At 42.7% G+C, this 22,522-nt stretch overlaps 1 protein-coding gene across 2 annotated transcripts in view; it reads left to right on the forward strand.

Annotated features, from left to right (window-relative positions):
- LOC127009549 (rho GTPase-activating protein 45-like) overlaps positions 1–22,522 on the forward strand; it is a 285,593-nt gene that overhangs the window by 60,566 nt on the left and 202,505 nt on the right. For both annotated transcript variants that reach the window (XM_050882726.1, XM_050882725.1), the window contains 2 exons: positions 13,729–13,965; positions 16,539–16,682. In XM_050882726.1, coding sequence (XP_050738683.1) covers positions 13,729–13,965; positions 16,539–16,682 — 381 coding nt within the window. The remainder of the gene's footprint in view (positions 1–13,728; positions 13,966–16,538; positions 16,683–22,522) is intronic.

Raw genomic sequence — 22,522 nt, forward strand, 5'->3', positions numbered from 1 at the left:
TTGTCATCATCACCTTTCTCTTTTCCTTTCTTTTTTTCCTCTACGTCTTCCTCTTTTCCTCCTCCTTGTTTTTATTTTATTTTTATCTTCTTTCACTTCGTCCACCACCACCACCAATAACAACACTCTGATCCCCTCCTCTCCCTCACCTCAACTACTTCTAAAGTCCGGCAAAGGATAATAAACTGGTTCTCATAAGTGTTTTTCTACGTTCACGGTGCGGCAACTCTGTCAAACTATCCCTCGGCTCATAAAACTACCCCTGGAGAGGCCCACAACGCCTAGGAAAGCCTTACCCAATGTGTGTGTTTGGGCGCCGATATGTGTGAGCTTGTTGCATTATTCACAAGGCGGCCCCGGGCACTGAGACGCCGCTACCACGCCGCCTCTCACGCTGCCTTGTGTACCCTACGCTGGCTGGTTTCTGGGTCACGGCGTCTGAGTCTCGGCTGTCCTGGCGGCTGCTTGGGCTATGTTGTGTGTCCCCGTGTTCAGACTGGAGGATCGCTTGTTGGTGATAGTAGTGGACTCTTCATGCGTGTAATATTAGGAAGTTTTTGTTTACGAAGTGGAGTGTCTTTGAATGTTTTTGTAAAACTTGTATCTATCTATTAATCAGTCTATCTATCTATCTATCTATATCTGACTATCTATCTATCTATCTATCTATCTATCTTTCTATATCTATCTGTATCTATCTTTCTATCTATCTATCTATCTGTCTCTATCTATATCTGTTTATCTATCTATCTGTGTGTCTGTCCGTTTGTCTGTCTGTCTGCCTGTCTGTTTGTCTGTCTGTCTGTCTATATTTGTGTGTTTATTTATATTTATTTATCCATTTATCTCCATCGCTATCTATCTATCTGTTTATCTATTTTGTTTATTTATCTATCTATCTCCATGTATCTATCTATCTATCTGTTTCTGTCTGTAACTATCTATCTCTAGTATCCATCCATCTATCTATCTGTCTATCTTTGTTTGTATTTTTCTGTCCATCTATTTATCTATCTCTGTCTACGTATCTTTCTGTTTATCTGTGTATCTATTTATCTATCTATCTATCTACTCTATTCTTACAGCCGTATTAGGGTACCGAAAGTTAGTCAGTTTGATTCTGTTAGGAAATATATGTCGTTTAACTCTACGGACCAAGCGTGATTAATTTAAGAAAACTCGTACCTGCCCGCAATTCCTCAAAACACCTGTGCACCTGTCCTCCTTACCATAACTCAGGCCCTCGTTTACTGGACTGGTGTTCGTGTCTAATAATAGCGTGACAGTTACAGATACCGAGGTAATTGTGAACGGATAAATTACAGAAGAAAACGGAAGAAAATATCCATGCAAAAGAGAACAAGCGCTTCCTGCAGGGCGAGTTGAAGCTAATGATTGTTCCATGCTTTAGTTAAGACGTTTCGGTGCATGCCTGTCTTAAAATTAATGATAAACAGTATTTAATATATTTCCTGTATATCTAAACACATGCTGTCCTGAAAACCAACTATCAACCCGGACTCTAGGTTCTCTCTAAATGAGGAAAAAAGATGAGCTTCGGGGGGTAGCATGAGCCAAGCAAGATGGCGCCACCTTAAACACTTGTGTGCGCCATAACGGTCTGGGGCCGACCACCAGGTCCCACCAAGAAAGCAATCCGGCACAATAGGCGAAACGTGAAAAAAACCTGATCAATATAAACTATGTCAGCGCGAGTCATCTTATCACCGCCGCTGTCTGGGCCCGCAGGCGAGGGGACGTGCGGGCAGCGGCTGACGGACGGCCGCGTATCACTCGGCGGGCGGGGAGGCGCTGGCCGCGTGGGGAGCATGACTTGGCGGGAAAGCCTCGCCAACGGCCGCTAATTTTCGCACATCACCACGTGGCCCAAAAAGACTAATCGTTGACCTAGTGCCCGCAGCCTGAGTGTGTGGGAGGGAGAGTGTCAACAGAGGGAATCTGGGGTTGTGTGTGCGTGTGTGTGCGTGTGGAGGGGGCACATGGCTCTCGGGCAACTGTTATCTCATCACTATTACTGCCGCTTACTATAACCGATGCCTTCCGTCCTACACATGGTAAAGAACGCAAATAACATTAAAATGACAAAGAAGACATAAAAAGGAAGAGTTAAAAGACCATGGGCCATATTCTTAAACATTTCGGCGTCCAAGCACATACACACATAACAAGACTTTCGTAGGAGTTGTGGGCACTTCCATGAATAGTTTTTTGAGCCTGGTGGTAGTTTGACAAAGCCTTCCGTACCATGAGCGCAAATGGAAACACTCATAAGAACCCGATTAATCCCTTTTTTGGACCCTTGGAAGTAGTTGATGTGGGAGGTGGAAGAGTTTTTGAGCTTGGTGGACAAAGACTTCTGTACCATGAACCCAAATGGAAACACTCACGAGAACCCGATTAATCCCTTTTTTGGACCCTTGGAAGTAGTTGATGTGGGAGGTGGAAGAGTTTAAAAATACCACCACATCATTCCTGTATATGAAGGCCACCCAGAGCCACTCCACTAAGAGTCCCTCCACATTGTCAGTCACGCTCAGCAGGATTGTCAGGGGCAGGACACGCCTCCCGCAGGTCACTCGTTAATCACTGCTGAGGGTTGACTGCTGGCTGGGCGGGTCCGTGTCTGGGAGGTGCGGCTGACTGATTGGCTGAACCGTTAGTTAGCCATAAGTCACTCCCAAGGGTTGAGTGGTAAGACTGACTGGTGTGATCGACTGTCTGAACTAACCGAACCCGTAAGTCTTTCATAAGTTGCTGTTGATGACTGACTGGTAGGCCATGAACCGTTAGTTAGCCATAAGTCACTCCCTTGGGCTGACTGGTGTGACTGACTGTATAAACTAACCGAACCCGTAAGTCTTTCATAAGTTGCTGTTGATGACTGACTGGTCGGCTTTCTGATTATGAGTTACCCGTAAGTCACTTCTCTTGGTTGACTGATGTGGCTGAGTGACCGAATTAACCGAACTCGCAAGTCATTTATAAGTCACTGTTAAGGAATGATTGGTAGAGTTTCTGTGTGACTAAACTCTTGAGTCACCCGTTAGTCTCTGCTGAAGGTTGGGCTGTTTCATGGGTGGTGTGTCCTTAAGGCTGGGTGACTCTAACCGTAAATCTTCCATAAGGTCATCCATAAGTCATCGTTGAGGACTATTTGGTGGTGTGACTGACTAACTTAACCCGGTAGCAGCGACGGGCCAAATTTGTGGCTTTACCGTGTACCAGCGACGGGCCACATTTTTTGCCATGATATAAACCCCCCAAAATAGATGATGCATAAACTGATCACAAATGCGTTGATATTTATTATGAAATGGTTTGCGTGAGTGATGATTTTTTTTTTCTCGCTTAGAGGGGTCCTTAAGAAACATGATCCCTGCAGTTACCGGGTTAACGGTAAACTGGTTGGCTTTCTACGTATCTACGGGGTGAGGTTAGCTGACTGAACCTGCATATATCACACACGTCATAAAATCATCTATAAGTCTTTGTTGATGACTGTTTGGTGGTGTGACTGACTGACTGAACGGTGGACTGGTTGACTTTCTATGTATCTAAGGGATGTATAGGAGCAGCGAGGAGCGGGCTTTTTTTTATCATTTTCCTTTTTTCTGTGTGCCCTTGAGCTGTCTCCTTTGTTGTAAAAAAAAAAAAAAAAAATCTAAGGGGTGAGGTTAGCTGACTAAACTTCCATACATCACACACGTCACTGCAACTCAACCCATATATTGTACCTCAAGTCATAACCGCAACCCAATATGATGAAATCCCTTGCATGTTATTTATCTTTTATTACATAGACGCCAAAAAGACCCGACTATCAATCTTCTCTCTCATAGTACTGATTCTTAAGCCAGACAAATTGAGGGCTAGAAATTAGTACTCTTGAGACTTGATTGGTGAGTGACTTTGACCCATATCCTCAAACATTTCGGTACTTACACACCCACCACATTTGATAAGACTTTCGTGGAGGTTGTGTTCCAGGGGTAGTTCTATGACCCTAGTGATAGTCTGACAAAATTGGTGCTCTGGAGAATTGTTTGGTGAGTGGTTTTGACCCATATCCTCAAACATTTCGGTACTTACACACCCACCACATTTGTTAGGACTTTCGTAGAGGTTGTGTTAGTGTTTCCAGGGGTAGTTCTATGAGCCTAGTGATAGTCTGACAAAATTGGTGCTCTGGAGAATTGTTTGGTGAGTGGTTTTGACCCATATCCTCAAACATTTCGGGGTTATACACACACCACATTTGGTAGGACTTTCGTAGAGGTTGTGTTAGTGTTTCCAGGGCTAGTTATATGAGCCTAGTGATAGTCTGACAAAATTGGTGCTCCTGAGGCTTGACCACATTTAATAAGACTTTCGTAGAGGTTGTGTTAGTATTTCCATGGGTAGTTTTATGAGCCTAGTGATCGTTTGACACTTCTTCTGCGCCATGAACGTCAAAAACACTCATGAGAACTCGATTTATGGTCTTTGTGGTACTTTGTGGCTTTTTGAGACATTTGTTGTGAGAGCCGAAGCGTCTGAGAATGTGTCGTATCCGCGGGGCGAGGCTGACTGGCTGGCTGAACCTTCGTGTCCTGCCGGCGGTGAGGGCGTGTCTCGGTGGCCACACACAATTACCCCGCGGCCTTGCCCTCAGGTATTCACTCCGGGCGGCGGCCATTCTGAGCACGCGGGGCCGCTAAAAAAGAGATGATAAATGTATGAACGTGGAGAAAAGGTAGAGTTCATGTAAGGCAAAGAACAGGAAATGAAGTTAAATAAGTAGATATAAAACTTAAACGAAAGAAACAAGTAGATGAAGAAAAGATAGTTAATTCACGAAAGGGAAAGGAAAGGAAATAGAGACAAATAAGCAAATATATAAAGAGAAGGAAAGAAAGAAACAAGCAAATGGAGAAAAGGAAGATAAATTACGAGAGGAAAAAAATAGGTAAGGAAAAATAAGTAAATGTATAAATAAAGAGAGAGAGAGAGAGAGAGAGAGAGAGAGAGAGAGAGAGAGAGAGAGAGAGAGAGAGAGAGAGAGAGAGAGAGAGAGAGAGAGAGAGAGAGAGAGAGAGAGAGAGAGAGAGAGAGAGAGAGAGAGAGAGAGAGAGAGAGAGAGAGAGAGAGAGAGAGAGAGAGAGATTTACATAGATTTACATAGAAAATCAGACCACACAGACCCCATGGTCCAGACTTGGTGGTCTGTCCTTAAACCTAAGTGATTTTACATTAATCAGAAGACTCCAAAACGTTGCATTTCTACTCTAGTTGATATTAAGTTGAAGGAAGTGACGGTCGAGCTTATTTTTGAAGGAGTCAATCGTGTTACACTGGACCACTGATGATGGAGCTTATTCCATTCTCGCACTACAACGTTGGTGAAGAAAATTTGGTGCAGTCTGAATTTACTTGTCTACATCTGAGTTTTACGCCATTGTTCCTCGTGCGCAAAGTGTCATCGATCATAAACAATGTTGATCTGTCTACATTCGTGAAACCATTAAGTATTTTAAAACATTCGATCAGTTTTCCTCGGAGGCGACGTTTCTCAAGAGAGAACATGTTAAGGGTAGAAAGCCTTTCTTCGTAGGATTTGTTACGCAAGGAAGGGATAATTTTCGTTGCCCGACGCTGAACACCTTCTAATTTAGCAATATCCTTTGCATGGTGGGGAGACCAAAACTGTACCGCATATTCCAAGTGGGGTCTGACTAAACTGTTGTAGAGCGGGAGTATTACATCTTTATTCTTAAATAAAAAGTTTCTTTTAATGAAGCCCAACATTCTGTTCGCTTTATTTGCTGCATCGATGCATTGCTGTGAGAATTTGAGGTTTGACGCGATTTTGACCCCCAAGTCCTTGACGCATTGAACGCTTTTGAGTTTAACGCCGCGCATTTCGTAATCAAACTTTTTATTCCTCGTTCCAACTTGAAGCACCTGGCAGACAGAGAGAAACTAGCACCTCACTGACAAAAAAAGAAAAAAATGGGAAATGTAAAATAAGTACACAAAGAGGAAAAAAAACCCCAATAGATTATCCATAGAAAACAAAGAATGAAGATATACGGAAAAATAGAACTACATGAATGCGCAGATAGTTTAATAAATTTCTATCAGTAAAAATACATATAAATAGAGAGGTGAACATCTGACGAATCACCAAAACCATCATCATCATCATCATCATCAATATTATCATTATCATCATCATCATCATCAGTATTATCAGCCATCACCAGTCCACTAAAAGATAAACGCCTTTCCAAACGTCCCTTCCCTCGTCTGTTGTTATTGTACTTCATTCTACCCCGGCAAATGTTTCAAGCTCACCTCTTCACCTGGTCCTCCTGATCATTTGTCTTCTACGACCTACAATTTTTGGATGGCCACTCCCTGCTGCTTCGGTTGTCCATCTGCTATCATCATTCCTGTATGTATCCGGAATAACTAATATGTGATTGGTAAACCTCTATCTGTCTCTGTGTCTATATCTATCATTCTATCTAAATATCTGTCTATCTATGTCTATTTATCTTTATCTATTTATCTATGTCGGTTTATCTATCTATCTTTATCTTTCTATCCATATATTCGTCTCTTCTTTTACATATTGCCTGATTGTTGGAGTTTGTTCTTGAGCTTCGTGTCAGTGATATGTTGTTGCTTGTTTCCCTGTCCCTCCATCCTCACTCTGGTATACTTTGAAGGAAGGCATCGAGTCGGGCTGAAGGATGCCGTCAAGTCTTATCCTTCCTTAACCCGTCCGCTGCGATTGGCACGGATTTCGCCTTCACTGGTAGCCTGGTAACATATGGTCCCAGGTCTTTCTGTGCCTCTGTGGTGGGTAGTGGAGTGTTTCCCATGTGGTATTGGTATGCTGGATTTCCCTTCCCAAGATGCATGACCTCACATTTTCACCAAATTGGAGCAGCCACTTTTTGTTCCACTCCTGTAGCTTGGTGATGTCTTCTTGTAGGAAATCCGCATCCAGTGGGTTAACCGGCCTCTTGCAGACTCCATACGTTCTTATGTTCTTTACGTCACAGATGACTCACGAACAACTTATAATTAACGGAAAACAAGAAACACCCGCCCAAAGCTGCTAATGGACTTACAAACAACAGAGAAAATATGCTACAAATTAAGGATCAAATGAAGCCCCAGAGATGATGTGAGGAGAATATACATATACTTTTGTGGTGGTGGTGGTGAGCGTGATGATGGTGACCCAGGAAACAAATGGTGATGATAGTGTAGCTCTCTCATGGGTGTGGGTGATGAGAGTGCTTTGTAGTTGATGGTGTACGTGGTGGTATGTGAAGTGGTGGTTGTGGTGATGTACTGGTCACGAGTATTAGTGGTGCTTGACATATACAAGGAGGATAGATAGATAGATATTTAGATTGATAGTAATTCTCCACAAAAATATAAGAAGAGGTAAAACACAACGAAGATAGATAGATAGATACATAGATAGATAAATAGATAGATAGATAGATAGATAGATAGATTGATATTAATTCTCCACAAAAATACACGAAGAGGTAAAACACAAGGAGGATAGATAGATAGATATATAGATAGATAAATAGATAGATAAATAGATAGATAGATAGATAGATAGATAGATAGATATTTAGACTAATATTTATTGTCCACAAAAATACACGAAGAGGTAAAACATATATCTATCACTCATTGACCGCAAATTTGTCCTTATGAATAATTATCAAGATCACCATGTCTATAAAAATTATAAAAGAAGGAAAATCTAAAGAAGTGCCATTACTAAAGGTGCATATATGAACTCTTCGAAGACATACAGTAAAGATTTATTTTGGTTATATTTAGGTTTAGAATATCTTTTAAAACTGATGAAAAAAAATAATTGGACAAAAAAAGAAGGAAAAAAGTGGAGGTGATGGGCTGGCTCTTATCGTAATGGCGTCTGCTCGGGTGTGAGGGAAGGAAGGAAGGGTGTGGCGGCGGTGGTGCAAAGGACACATGATCCACGCGACGCCTCAGGGTGGAGTGGGCGTGGCCGCTGTGCACACATGACCAGCAGGGTGGGTGAGTAGATGGGTGGGATTGGGGGGTCTCAGGGAAATGGGTGGAGGGGGCTAGAGATTGGCGAGGGGTCTGTGTCTCTTTATGGCATTGCAATGGGTGGTGATTGTCTTGGTGGTGGTGGCGGGGGTGATGATGGTGATGGTGGTGGTGGTGGTTGTGGTGGTGTGTGTGTTTGTACGGTAAAGAAGACAGAACAAGGACAGAGAAGAAGAGTAGCGATTAGCGGGCTTTTTCTGTACTCTTTTTGTTGCCCTTGAGCCGTGTCCTTTTGATGTAAAAAAAAAAAAAAAAAAAAAAAAATGCTGTTAGTACGCTGCTTCCTTTAACAACACAGAAGATGGAGTTCCAAGTTTTCATATCCTGACATTCTTAATTTCATGTATTCGGTTACTTTATATCAGTGCCAACAAATCATCACAGTCTCCAGTTTTCACATCCTTTCATTCTAATCTCACATGTGTTAGTTTACGCTGCTTCCTTTAACAACACAGAAGATGGAGTTCCAAGTTTTCATATCCTGACATTCTTAATTTCATGTATTCGGTTACTTTATATCAGTGCCAACAAATCATCACAGTCTCCAGTTTTCACATTCTTCCATTCTAATCTCACATGTGTTACGTGATGTCAGTGTTACCAGTTCTCACAGCTCCCAATATTCACATCCTTCCATTCTAATTTCACACGTGTAAGATCATATCACTTCCACGTTCTCGCTTCACCTCGGCAGTAACTCGAGAACGAAATATGTCTGCGAAAGGAATAGTCTAAAGTCAAGGCTCTTAAGGTGATTTGTTTATGTTGGAATGGAGAGGGAGGAGGAGGAGGAGGAGGGGGAGGGGTAGTGGGGGGTAAGTCACGTATAAGGGGGGTGAGAAAAGAGGTGGAGGAGCAAGTCATGAGTAGTGGGGGTAGGGCAGGGATGACAAGGAGGGCGGGAGGCAGGGACGAGCAGGTCACGGCTGAGGAAGGGGTGAAGGGGACGGCAGGAAGGGTCAGGGGTCAGGTCATGTTAGGTCAGGCCGCTGTGTGTGAGGCGTGTCTGACGGCGGGTGAGTCATGCTGGTCCTGTCCTTCCTAACAGCCGGGTAAGGTGTTGTAATGGTGGGGGTGCGTGGTGCTGAGAGGGTGTTAATGGAGGGGCTTGTGTTTGTCTCTCTTTTATGGTAGGGAGAGGCGGACAAGACCCTGGGAGTGCAAAAAGTAGGCTCCTATTAAATTGCTTCTTTCTATTTATCTATCTACCTATCTATATCTTTCTATATCTATCTATCTGTCTATCTCTACCTCTGTCTATCTCCATCTATGTGATTGTCGTGTACAAGAAGGGTTCTGTTCACCGCCTGCATCCCAACTTTACCCTTATTTATTTATTCATTTTTTTACAGCAAAGGAGTCAGCTCAAGGGCATAAAAAAAAGAAATCAATAATGAAAAAAAAAAGCCCGCTAATCACTGCTCCTAAAAAGAGTTAGAGGAGTGGCCGAAAGATAGGTCAATTTCTTTACTTTTCACATTCATTGTACTTGATGTGTCTGCCATGCTGTGCCCAAATCAACAGTTGCTACATGGCCAATCACCAGAAGGGCCAAACACCTGGAGTTATCAATGTTTCTCCTTTGCGTGTGTCTGATTATGTGTCAGTGCAATGGATGGTGCCGCCGCCACACACACACACACAGACCGCATTGTGTTTTGACAAGCGACACGGCAAGGTGATGTTTGTCAGGCACTTTATGCTATCACGTCGGGGCCACACACACGGAGGCTGGTGGTGGCCAGTGGCGCGCATCGCTTGGCACTGAACACGCCCGGCAGACTGACCTTATCTCTCCTGTACCTCTTCCTGAACATTACCGACGCCTGTGAATGTGCGGCTCGTGTTGTGTTGTTCAAGTTAATAAGAAAGTAAAGAAAAAGAAAAGAAGAATAAAAGATGAAGGAAAAGACGAAGAAGAAGAAAAGATGAAGGAAAAGACGAAGAAGAAGGAAAGAATAAAAGAAAGGGAGAAAGAGAGAAAGAAAGAAAGGAAGGAAGGAAAGAAGAGAGAAAGAAGGAATTTAGGGTGGGAGGGAGTCACTTTAGTTAGACCCACATTCTCAAATATTTCGCGGCTCACACACACACACACACACACACACACACACACACACACACACACACACACACACACACACACACACACACACACATTTAGTAAGCTTTTCGTAGCATAAATGGAGTGAAAAAAAGGTGATAATATGTTCTCTCTCAGTATGTATGAAATGGATTTAAGTTGCTCTTTATGAACCATTTACCCCTCAGAGAAAACACAGAAACAAACATTGACTAAAAAAAAGAAAGAAAAAAAATCATGAAACTCAAATGGAAGCACGTTAATTATTTTTTTTTTTTTTTTTTTTTTTTTTTAGCTCCCTTCGACGCAGTATGTAAATCACGCCATGCAGGTCATTGGCAACACTGTACAGCAAAGGGTTCATTACGAGTTAATTACTTTCCTTGATTATTGGGCAGCTCGTTTTTAATTTGTTTTAGGAAGGGTGGAATGCGCAACACCCCCAACCCTCCCTCACCCCCCTCCTCTACCTCCACCCTCCCCTCCTCCACCCCCCTCCTCACATCCCTCCTTCACCCCCCAATACCTCTCTCTCTCTCTCTCTCTCTCTCTGACTTTTCCTCCTCTCTGCATTTTTTTCTCTTTTTCTTTCCCTTTCTCCTTCTTTGATCTTTTCTCTTTTCTTCTTTCTTTCTTTTCTTGCACTATTCACTCACTTTTTTTTTTCTTTCCCTTCCCTCCCCCCTCCCCCTCTCCCCCCCTCCTCCACCCCCCCATACCTCCCCCTCTCGCTGTGGCCATTTTCCTTCTTTCTCTATTTTCTTTTCTCCTGTTTACCCTTCCTCCTTTGATTCCATTCTCTTCTTTTCCCAATTTTCTTATCTATTTTTGTACTGTTCACTTTTTCACATCCTCTGTCTCCTAACTTCTCTTACAGTAACTTCCTCTAACTTTCCTAACTTTCCTAACTTCCTCACTTCCTAACTTTCCTAACTTTCCGAACTTCCTCACTTCCTAACTTTTCTAACTTTCCTAACTTCCTCACTTCCTAACTTTTCTAACTTTCCTAACTTCCTTTAACTTTCCTAACTTTCCTAACTTCCTCTAACTTTCCTCTAACTTCCTCTAACTTTTCTCTAACTTAATCCTTTCCTCTAACTTCTAACCTCTTCCTCTCACCTTATACTCTCTCTTTCACACCTTCCTTTCACTTTATATATTTTCTTCCTTATCATTTTATTTTTATTTCTTTAACCCTCACATTGTCCTTCCCACCTTTTCCTTTCCACATGACCTTGCAGTTGCGGCTCCAAGACTAAACGCCCCAATAATCAATCAATCCATTTCTATTTTTCTACCTTGTTTCCCTTCACCTGATTTTCTCTCTCACCTTCCTAAAACCTAATCTTTATTTTCCCCAGTTTTTCTTTTTTCTCTTTTGTCCTCGTACTGTCCTATTCACCTTTTCCTTTCCTGTTCTGATTTCTTCTCTTTTTCCCCGTCATCTCATTTCTCTCTTCCACACCTTTCTTTAATTCCACCTTCATCTTCCCATTTTCTGTCTTTCTTTGTTCCTCTTATTAATTCTCCTCTTCTCCCTTTTCATTTCTATTTTTCTTTCATGTTTCCTTTCACCTCATTTTCACTTCCATGTTTTCTCTTTTCTTTCATTCTATTTTAATCTTTTTTTTCTTTTTTCTTTTTCTTTTTTCTTTTTCTTTTTTCCTTCTCATTTTTTCTCCTTTTATTCTATTTTTCTTCTATGCTTCCTCTCACCTCGTTTTCGTTTCCATATTTTCTCTTTCTTTCTATCTTAATCATTTTTTTTCTTCTTTTTGTCTTTTTTATTGTCTTTCTCATCTTTTCGTTTCCTTTTATTTTTTTATTTTTTACCTTGTTTCTGTTTACCTTATTTTCTCTTCTTTCCGTCTCTCTTCGTCTTTCTTTTTTTTCTCCCTCTTATTGTCCTTCTCCCTCTTCCATGTTTCTCCTTTCTTCATTTCCTCTTTCTCATCTTTTTTCACTCCACTTAATTTAACCCTCCCATTTTTTTTTCCTTTCCTTTCTCTCCTATTGTCCTCGTCACCTTTGCATTCCTCCTGTTCACCTTCCCATCCTTAACCTCTCACCCCTCACCCTTCACCCCTTGCTCACCCCGTCTTCACCCCACTTTCCCTTCTTCCCCCTACACCTTCATACTCTTCCCCTCACTCTCCCCCCACCTTCACACTCTTCCCCTCTCTCTCTCACCCCTTCCTTCATACTCTTCCCCTCACCCCACTTTCACCCTTCACACCTTTTTCACCCCATTTTCATTCCCCCCTTCTCCCTGCACCTTTCCCTCTTCACCCCTCACCTATTCTTCATCCCCTCTCCCTTCACCCCCGCTCCCCCCTCCTCACCCCACCTCCACGCCCCCCTCCCTCTTCACCCTCGTCAGTATTCATCCAATCGCGCGTCGTACTAATGGATTTCTCTTTTTCCCGCCATAGCTTTGATTTCATTAGCATGTAGATTGCCCCGAGCCTATTGATCTTAATGAGAATCGCGCGGCTAAAAGGACCAGGTGTGTAATGAGGCTGAAGGATTGCCGCGCGAATGCCACGTGTGTTTGTGACGAGACATATATACGTTCATAAATACATACATACATACATACATACATACATACATATTGATATACAGACAGACAGATAGACAGACAAGCGAATTTAGATAGACAGACACACAAATTGATTAATACACCACTCTTGAAATATGTGTAATGATGGAAAAACAGACACAGACAGACATACAAACAGACGGTCAACGAAACAGACAGTCACACACACACAGACAGTCAGACAGTCAGATAGACAGAAAGACAGAGACAGACAGACAGGCAAAGAGAGACGGACAGATAGACAGACAGGCAGATAGACAGATAGACAGGAAGACACAGGTAAATAGAAAAGTAAACACACACACACACACACACACAAGAGGTAACCAGGTTCAATTTCCGGGTGGAGCGGAGACGGATGGGCAGTCTCCTTTAATCTATGGTGCCCCCCCCCCGACCCCCCAGCAGTGAATGGGTGCCGGGTGTCAAGCGGGGGTAGTGTGTCTCCTGTTTTATTATTTGACTTTTTAATTGTTCTTACTTTTTTGTGGTAATTTTCAACGTTTTTCTAAATTTTTATTGGACAATTGTTACTCTTTACAGTTTAGATGGTTATTTTTTTTTGAGTGACCTTTATTTGTCATGTACTGTAGGTCCTATATCATGTGTGTGTGTGTGTGTGTGTGTGTGTGTGTGCTCGCCCGTGCCTGCCTGTGTCTGCGTGTGCTCGTCCGTCAGTGCATGGAGAGAGAGAGAGAGAGAGAGAAGGAGAGAGAGAGAGAGAGAGAGAGAGAGAGAGAGAGAGAGAGAGAGAGAGAGAGAGAGAGAGAGAGAGAGAGAGAGAGAGAGAGAGAGAGAGAGAGAGAGAGAGAGAGAGAGAGAGAGAACGCACATATAATAGCCTGAGTCTCCCCTTTCACACACAACAATGGCACAGTCTCGGCCCCGTCACCACCGCCTTCGTCCACCCCTACAGGAGGCAGCAGCGGCGGGAGCGTGGGCGTTGCTATGACGACGGCGGGGGTTCCCTTCTCTACCCAGACGCTGGCCGTGACCTCCACCCCCCGCTCCCTCTCCCTCGCCTCCATCTCCTCCGAAGGCAGCACGGACAGCCATCTGGTGGAGAGGGAGGACATCGTTGCCCTTACCACAGCGGTCAGGGCCTTCAAGGACGCGCTCGGCAGACTCAAGAGGATCTTCCACCCTGACCGAGGTAAGGGTGGAATACAGCTTTGGCAAATTATCGTATTAACCACATACCGTATCTATCACTGTTATGCCTCAAACTCTCGTACCTACACAAGTAACGTGAGAACATCAAAGTTAGTGCTAAAATTGTTGAATATTGATGTTTTTGTTCTTTGTTGTTATAGTTATCGGTCAGCAACTACGAAATTTGGCAACGCTGGTGGAATAAGTGTGGAAGTGGTGGAGGCTGGGTGGAGGAAGATGGTGAGGCCTGTAAGGTTGATGAGGGGAAAGGGAGAAGGGTGAAGGGTGAAGCAAAGGTTAAGGAAGGGTGAGGCAGAGGGTGAAGGGTGAAGGGTGGGGCAAAGGTTAAGGAAGGGTGAGGAAAGGGTGAAGGATGAAGGGGGAGCAAAGGTTAAGGAAGGGTGAGGCAGAGGGTGAAGGGTGAAGGGGGGAGCAAAGGTTAAGGAAGGGTGAGGCAGAGGGTGAATGATGAAGGGGGAGCAAAGGTTAAGGAAGGGTGAGGAAAGGGTGAAGGATGAAGGGAGAGCAAAGGTTAAGGAAGGGTGAGGCAGAGGGTGAAGAGTGGAAGAGGGGTGAAGCAGGGTGGTTAGTTTGGGTGTTGGATGCGTGTGGGAAGGGTGCAAGGTGGAGGAGAGGTGAGGTTGGGTGAAGGGTGAAAGGTGGTAAATGAGTGGAGGGTGAAGGTGGAAGAGGGATGTTGAAGACGGGTGGGGGAAGGCTGGTGAGGTTGGATGATGGATGAGTGTGGAAAGGTGGAGCAAAGGTGGAGGATAGGTAAGGGGTAGGCGTTAAGGTGGATGCTATGTAGGGTAGGGATGGAGAGAGGTGGTGAGGTATGAGTGGAGACTAGTGGATAGGAGGTGGATGAAGGAGAGGAGAAGGATGAAGTGTGGAGGACGAGAGAACGGATAGTGGATGATGGCTGGGTGAAGATAAACGTTAGGACAGACCAGGTGGAGAGGTGGAATTAGACGATTTGCCGGAGCATGATTAGTGGCATTAGTTAGCATAGTGGATCGGTGGTGGATGACTGAGAGGAGAAGGATGAAGTGTGGAGTACGAGAGAACGGGTGGTTGATGATGGCTGGGTGAGGATAAACGTTAGGACATACAGAAGACGATTTACCGGAGCAGGATTGAGCACACTAACATTAGATAGATAAGAATGGTGGATTTTTTATTTTATTTTGCAGTGGACTATCATTGGGTGTTGAATATCATAAGTGCAGTAAATAGCAGGGTTGAGCACACTAACATTAGATAGATAAGAATGGTGGATTTTTTATTTTATTTTGCAGTGGACTATCATTGGCTGTTGAATATCATAAGTGCAGTAAATAGCAGGGTTGAGCACACTAACATTAGACAGATAAGAATGGTGGATTTTTTATTTTATTTTGCAGTGGACTATCATTGGCTGTTAAATATCATAAGTGCAGTAAATAGCAGGGTTGAGCACACTAACATTAGACAGATAAGAATGGTGGATTTTTTATTTCATTTTGCAGTGGACTATCATTGGGTGTTGAATATCATAAGTGCAGTAAATACGTAGACCAAAAATACTAGTGACATGTTGACCCCCCGCTCTGGAAATTTTAAAAGCTCGCCTCACAGTGAGAAACAAAATTGCTGTGAAAAGTTACATTGTTATCTCTCTATTGCAGGGTGTTCTAGACCCTACTGAATCATTTTATATATGCACCGCAGGACCCCGTATGTCAGTTAGTGGGCTGTTGACAAGGACTACATTTGTCGTAACACCGTTGGGAAAAAAAGAACCTGTTGTTAGATGATTTGTTTTGTTCATTCTCAAACAATATGAGGGTTAAAAGACGAGTAGTATTAGAATTCAAAACCAATCAGAAAAAAGCAGTAATATATTGAAGGTGACGAGTTGTATTAGGATTCAAAATCAATCAGAAAAAAAAGCAGTAATATATTGAAGGTGACGAGTAGTATTAGTATTCAAAACCAATCAATAAAAATGCAGTAATATATTGGAGGTCAGCTTCAGAGTCACCATTCCTGAAGCAGTGATTGATGTGTGACCAAGTTGTCCTCACTTAACGCACTGGACCAGCTGTAGACCACTCCCAACACCTAAAATCCCTGTCAGCACTTCTGGGGCATGTTCTCTATAGACTAAGTTCTTGAGGCTGTAGAAACCCAGCCAACCTATAGCCATGGGAGTAAGGATAGAAAGAACTAAAACCAACTGAATAGGACATTGGTACGACAGTAATGCAAGCTGTTTTTAATTAATATCAGTGAACTTACGTATCAGTGTATTTGATGTATGTGTGGAAATTAGGAAGAAAAAAATTACAGTGGGAAAGGGTGAAGATGACAAAACTTTTAGCTTTTTGAGATTATATATGTATAATTGAACGTATATATGTGTGTGTGCCTTAATGATTATATAAAACCAAATTACATATGAAGGAAAGAATCATTGGTGAGTAATGGGAGAGGGATAATGAAGATGAGTAGCAGAAACAGCATTATCCTCCCACTCCCCACCACCACACGGCGCAGCCCCTTCACCTCCTCCCTCCCTCCCTCCTGCCGCAGACAAGTCCGAGACACTGCGGGTGGCGGGTCACGAGCGGCTGGGGGAGGTGCTGAGGATCCTGCGGAGTATCCTGGAGAAGTACAGCCCCATCCAGCACAACGAACTGCTCGCCGCCGCCTCGCACCTCATCTCCCACGTCAACGGTGAGTACTGAGCCGCCTACTGTTCCGGGGGGGCGGGGGGAAGGTGGGAGGGGGGGTGGTCACTTGTCAGAAGGGGCGAAAACACCTGTCCGTCTTGTTGCCGTGGGATGGGCTTTGATCTGTCCTTCTGCAGCTTCACATACATTCTTTTCTCCACGCCCGTCACGCCCTCGCCTTCGTCTGCGTCCTCCTCTCTCCCTCCCTCCCTCCATAACTTTCTTTTCATCCCTCATCACATTCCTGCCTCTCCTTACTGCTACCATTCCTGCTCTCCTTCCCTCCTCCTCAGCCTCCTTTTCTGTCCCCGTCTCACTCCTAGGGTCGTTCTATAAGACATCCATTTGACAAGACTACCGTGAACCTGAAGAACTCATTAGAATCCGACTGCTGACTCTCTTCTTTTTTAGAAGAAAATAGCTGATGTAAGAAGCGCATGTCATAATACCAGCCCTTACTCTTCCCTTCCCTCCTCCCCAGTCTCTCACTCCCACCCATCCCTTTCCCCCTCGCAGTCTTCCCTTTGACCCCATCTCATTCCTGCCCCTCCATCAAAGGCTCTTTTCTTCCCTCATCATACTCCCTCCTTCCCCTCCGTCAGAAGCGAGGACAAGTACTAACATAATAAAAGGAGGCTCTCTTCTGTGTGAGGCAGACTGGATGGGACACGTACTTTCTTCCTATTATAGCTTCTTTTAGGCACATGAATAGTCTGACAACTGTGTGTGAACCAGCAGCGAGGTTGGCAGCTTACGGGAGCAGCGTGACCAGATATACGATAGGGATAGTATGAATACGATAAATTAACCCCTGGTACGATAAATGATAGCGTCCATACGATATACGATAATTAAAACAAGTAATATACGGTTAAGATTGATAAACTCACCCATGCCTCGCTTCATACCTTACGAAGTACTCCTGTGTGCCTTCAAACCTCCAACCCTCTCGTAAAACCATAGGAAAGAGTGTGAAGATAAGCAAGTATGAAAATAGCCTTTAATCCTCTCGAGAAGCCATAGGAAAGCATGTAAAGAAAAAAAAAGTTTAAAAATAGCCATGAATTTACTATACTGACATGTTCGTACCGCAATTATTGGTTCTATAATTCAATACGACAATCTAGGCCAAAGCTGTACGATATTAGGCACCGTCATCTGCTGGGTCACGCTATACAGTTGCCAATTTCGTGGTATCGGAGAAGTGGTTTGGTGCTTCGCTCGTTGGTTAGTCTGACTCTACGGCGATAGGGAGCTCAATACCAAGAATGAAGAAAAGAAAGCAGCGTTGAGAGTTGCAGGAGGACGAGGATGGGCTTAGAAGGTGAGAAGTAACTTACCTATAAAAAAAATAAAAAAATCATTCTGTATTTCAAAATATGTCTCGCCCGTGTCTCAGCAGCATTACACCATGACTAGGCTATTTTCAAACCCTTTCGGCTCTCTCAACAAATATTTCTGAAGGCCACAAAGGATTCTCATGAGTGTTAATTTACATTCGTGGTGCAGAACCCTTGTCAAACTATCACTAGGCTCATAAAACTAGCCATGGAAATTCCCACCACAACCTCTACAAAATCCTTATCAAATGTGGGTTTCACGTGTAAGCCTGGAAACCTTTGGCAATATGAGACTGAAACGAAATGAAAGACAACAGCGAGAGGACAAAAAAGGAAGGGAAAGTAAAGGATAAAGAAAAGGAAATGAAGAAAAAGAAAGAAAATAAACGGAAAAAAAATGAATGAAATAGAAAAACCTAAACAAATGGAAAATGAAAGGAAGGGAGAGGAAGGACGATTAAGTTTGGCAACATGAGACTTAAACGAAATGAAAGACAACAGCGAGAGAAAAAAAAGGAAGGGAAAGTAAAGAAAATAATAAAGAAAAGGAAATGAAAAAGAAAGAAATTAAGCGGAAAAGAAAATGAATCAAATAGAAAAACCTAAACAAATGGAAAAGGAAGGGAAGGGAGAGGAAGGATTAAGGCGTTATCCCAAGCTCTCCCTAGATAAGAAGTCAGTTATTACGAATTTGAAGACCAATGGGAGCCTCGGAAATGATTTGAGTTTTCGTTGAATTCCACGTTTACTTCAATAATGCTCTAAGGGCCAGTTTCACAGTTCGCCATGATGGGTTAGTAAGCCTCCATACCAATACCAAAGACTTCGATAATTCCTTGTGTAGTGTTTTGCGTTCATATTTAAGTTAAGAAATTTGATGAAACGGATAATCTCTTGTGTATCTGGTGTTGTATCGATAACCTAACCAAAATGGAGTGTAGAAAATTGAATAGCTTGGATTGGTGATTTCAAAGCCTCTGTATCTTTGGACTGTGAAATTGGCGCTTAGTTTTATCATGGCTCAGAGTGCACCAGATTTAGAGGGTCTTGTTATCATGGCTCGTGTTGATATTGCCTCACTTATTTTTCCTTTTGGTCTTTTAAATAATCTGGTAACTGTAAATCAGCGAACCAGGAAGACTAGTTAAATCCGTATTACTTCACTTAAATATCCTGAGAACTCTTTGGTAATCAGCAATCTCACTTAAAAACTAATTAATATATTGTTTTTCATCTTCATATTCACAGATTATGGCGTGAGAACTCTATGGGAATCAGCAATCTCACTTAAAAACAAATGATTATATTGTTTACTGTCTACATTTACACGGATTATGCATGAGTTTATATATTTTGCTATACGTTATGATTTTGTATAACCTCACCGACAGCTACTTTTTTTTATGCCAGCGATATAACTAAATGGGACTCGATATGCCTAATGTTAAGATGATACTTCTAAAATTTCCATCAGGGGAACCGATAGGCATAGTAATATCAAGCCCGTGTAAACACTTCAGACAGGTATTTGGATAGCGGTGGCAGGTAAAATAAGCTTGTGGGAGACTTTATATTCCTCTCTTATGATAATATTTCGGGAGATTCTCCATCATTTATTCTGCAACCTTAGCCTAGTCTTAAAAATGAGCGGTGGGGAATCATTTGTTACTTCTGATGACATATTGGGGATATTTTCTTACGTAATAGCCTGCTCGTATACCTTATCTTAATAGTGAAAAGGAAAATAAACTGTAGGAAGCCCTCTTGTCACTTCTATTGATATTTCTTGACATTGCATTTTGTAGTGATAGCCTACTTTAAAATGAGCTATGGTAATCCGTTTGTGACCCTTCTACTAATGTTTGGGGGTATTTTTGCAATTATGGGACTTTCTCAAAACAGTACCACGTAATATTAGCTGTGAGAGACCGTTTTGCTACTCTTATGATGATATTTCTTGGGGATATTCTATTTTTATTATCCAGCGCTAGCCTAGTAATTAATCATGTGAGATGTGGAAAGACGTTTGTGACTTATAATGATGTTTCGTGGATATTTTTTGCAGCCATTGCCTCCTTATAAGTGACAAGTAAAATAAGCTGAGGGAATATCACATGTCACTCTTATCATACTATATCAGCTTATATTTTAATTTTTATTTTGCAGCGTTAGCCTAGTATTGAAATGAGCTCTGGAACTCCGTCGGTTATTCTTTATATGTTTTCTAGGGTATTTTTGCATCAATAGTTTAGCTGTACTTTCCTATAACAGTGACAAGTAAAATAAGCTATCGGAAACACGCTTGTCACCCATAATTCTGTGAGGGAGCGGAATCATTTTGCAGAAATAGCCTATAGTTTTAAAATGAGCTGGGATATAGTTTTTTCGCTTCCAATAATGTTTCAGGGGCATCTTTGCAGCTATATTTCAATCTCACGTTCCCCAAACAGTGACAAGTGTAGCCAGATTTTTGTAAGGAAGGAAAATATATGTAGGAGTTAAAAGTATGCGCAAATAAGTGTTAAGTGTTAAGTGAGAGGCCCGCAGTGACCGTTAGCTATCTCACCGTACTTAACACTTAACACTTATTTGCACATACTTTTGACTCCTACATACATTTTCCTTCCTTACAAAAATCTGGCATTACACAAGTTCATTATGCTGTGAGTATATCGCATGTCACTCAGTAATCTTCGTGGGGAACCATTTTGCAGGAATAGCATAGTCATCCCTCTGCTGCTTTTTCTCGTATTGGCCTGAGAGAAAACGGAGCCTTGGAGTGGTAAACTAAAGTAGACTATTTTTACCGACACTTATTTATTTATTGATTTTTAATATCGGCAGAGGCATGATATTAGCGGTTATTGCTAGAAAGACCGTAAATGGACAACAGAAAGAGACTGGGAAATGGAAAAAAAGGAAGGAAAACATAGAAAGAGAGAGGAAGGAAGGAAGGAAGGAGGGGTGAGAGATTGGTGGATGAAAGAAAGAAAGAAAGAAAGGAAGGAAAGGAAACTCCATCATCAGTTATGCTTTAGTTAGGTTAGGTTTTTTTACAGCCATCAGTCAGAAACCTAATCAAGCTGTCACTCGTTCTCTACAGGTCCTCATTGTAGTGTATCCTGTCCATCTGTCTGTCTGTCTGTCTGTTGGTCTGCTGTATGTTCGGTCGTTTGAGCTGATGGAAGAAAACTAAAGAATAAAAACAAAACCAGAGAGAAAAAAGAAAGGAAAAGTGAACTCATTGTACTGCTCCTGTAAAAAAGAGGACAAATGGAGGAGAATCACGAGGAGGAGGAGGAGGAAAAGGAGGACAAGGAGGAGTTAGTATTTTAAGTCATGCTGAGGTGGTGGTGGTGTAAGATTGCTCCCTCCCTATAGGTATTTAACATTGAGAAGATATAACAGTGACACTTTCTTTAATATGGGTGTTCAAAGAGAGAAAACGAAAAATAGTGAAGGGAAACTATAAAAAATACAGACGTGCGATTGTTGTATAAGTTTTGTGTTCATTTGCACAAAGAGAGAAATGCAAAAACGAGTAGATTCAGTTAGTTTATTGGCATGAGAGAGAGAGAGAGAGAGAGAGAGAGAGAGAGAGAGAGAGAGAGAGAGAGAGAGATTCGAGGCTTCCAATGCTTTTCTCGGAACTTGTGCCTATCTCCCTCTGACCTTCACATGCACTGAGAGAGAGAGAGAGAGAGAGAGAGAGAGAGAGAGAGAGAGAGAGAGAGAGAGAGAGAGAGAGAGCATCCACTTCTTGGTATCACTGAAAACAGGAAATACGTCTTATATTTGGGTATTCAGAAAAAGCTTGGCTCCCTCTCTCACCCCCCCCCCTCCCTTCCCCTCTATGACCCTCCTTCTTCCGCCCCCTGATCTTTCTTCCCCTTCCTCAACCCCTTCCTTCTTTCCCACTAGCTGTACCTCCCTCCCACCCCTTTCACTCTCTTCTCTATTGTTTCCTTCCTTTTCTCTCTCCACTTCCTTTATTTCCCATCACCTCCTTATCCCCCCTCCCTTTTCTTCCTTTCCCATACTCTCTCCTTTCTTCCTTCCTCCTTATCCTTCTTCTCCTTCCTCTACTCCCTTCCTTCCTTCTCCAACGCCCCCCTTTTAGCCCCCTTATCCTCTCCCCCTTCTCTGTTCCTCCTCCCTATTCCCTGTTCCTTCTCTCTTTTTTCTCTATCTTCCTTCCTTTTGATCCTCCCTCCCATCCCCTTCATCCTCCTCTCCTCAGCTGTCTCCTTCCTTCCCCCTACATCCTCTTCCTCTGTTTCCTTCCTTCTCCCTGATCCTCCCTCCCATCCCCTTCTTCCTCCTCCTTTCCCTACTTCCCCTTTCTTTACCCTCTTCCTTCTCCATCACCCCCTTATCCTCCTTATCCTTCCCCTCCTCTGTTCTTTTTTCTTCCAATACTGCCTTTCTTTCCTTCCTTCTTCCTTTCTTTTTCTTCTTCTTTTTTTTATGTTCAAGGTTATAGTAAAAAGGGGATCAATAGAAG

Source organism: Eriocheir sinensis, chromosome 41 (genome assembly GCF_024679095.1).
Source record: "Eriocheir sinensis breed Jianghai 21 chromosome 41, ASM2467909v1, whole genome shotgun sequence".
Lineage (NCBI taxonomy): Eukaryota > Metazoa > Arthropoda > Malacostraca > Decapoda > Varunidae > Eriocheir > Eriocheir sinensis.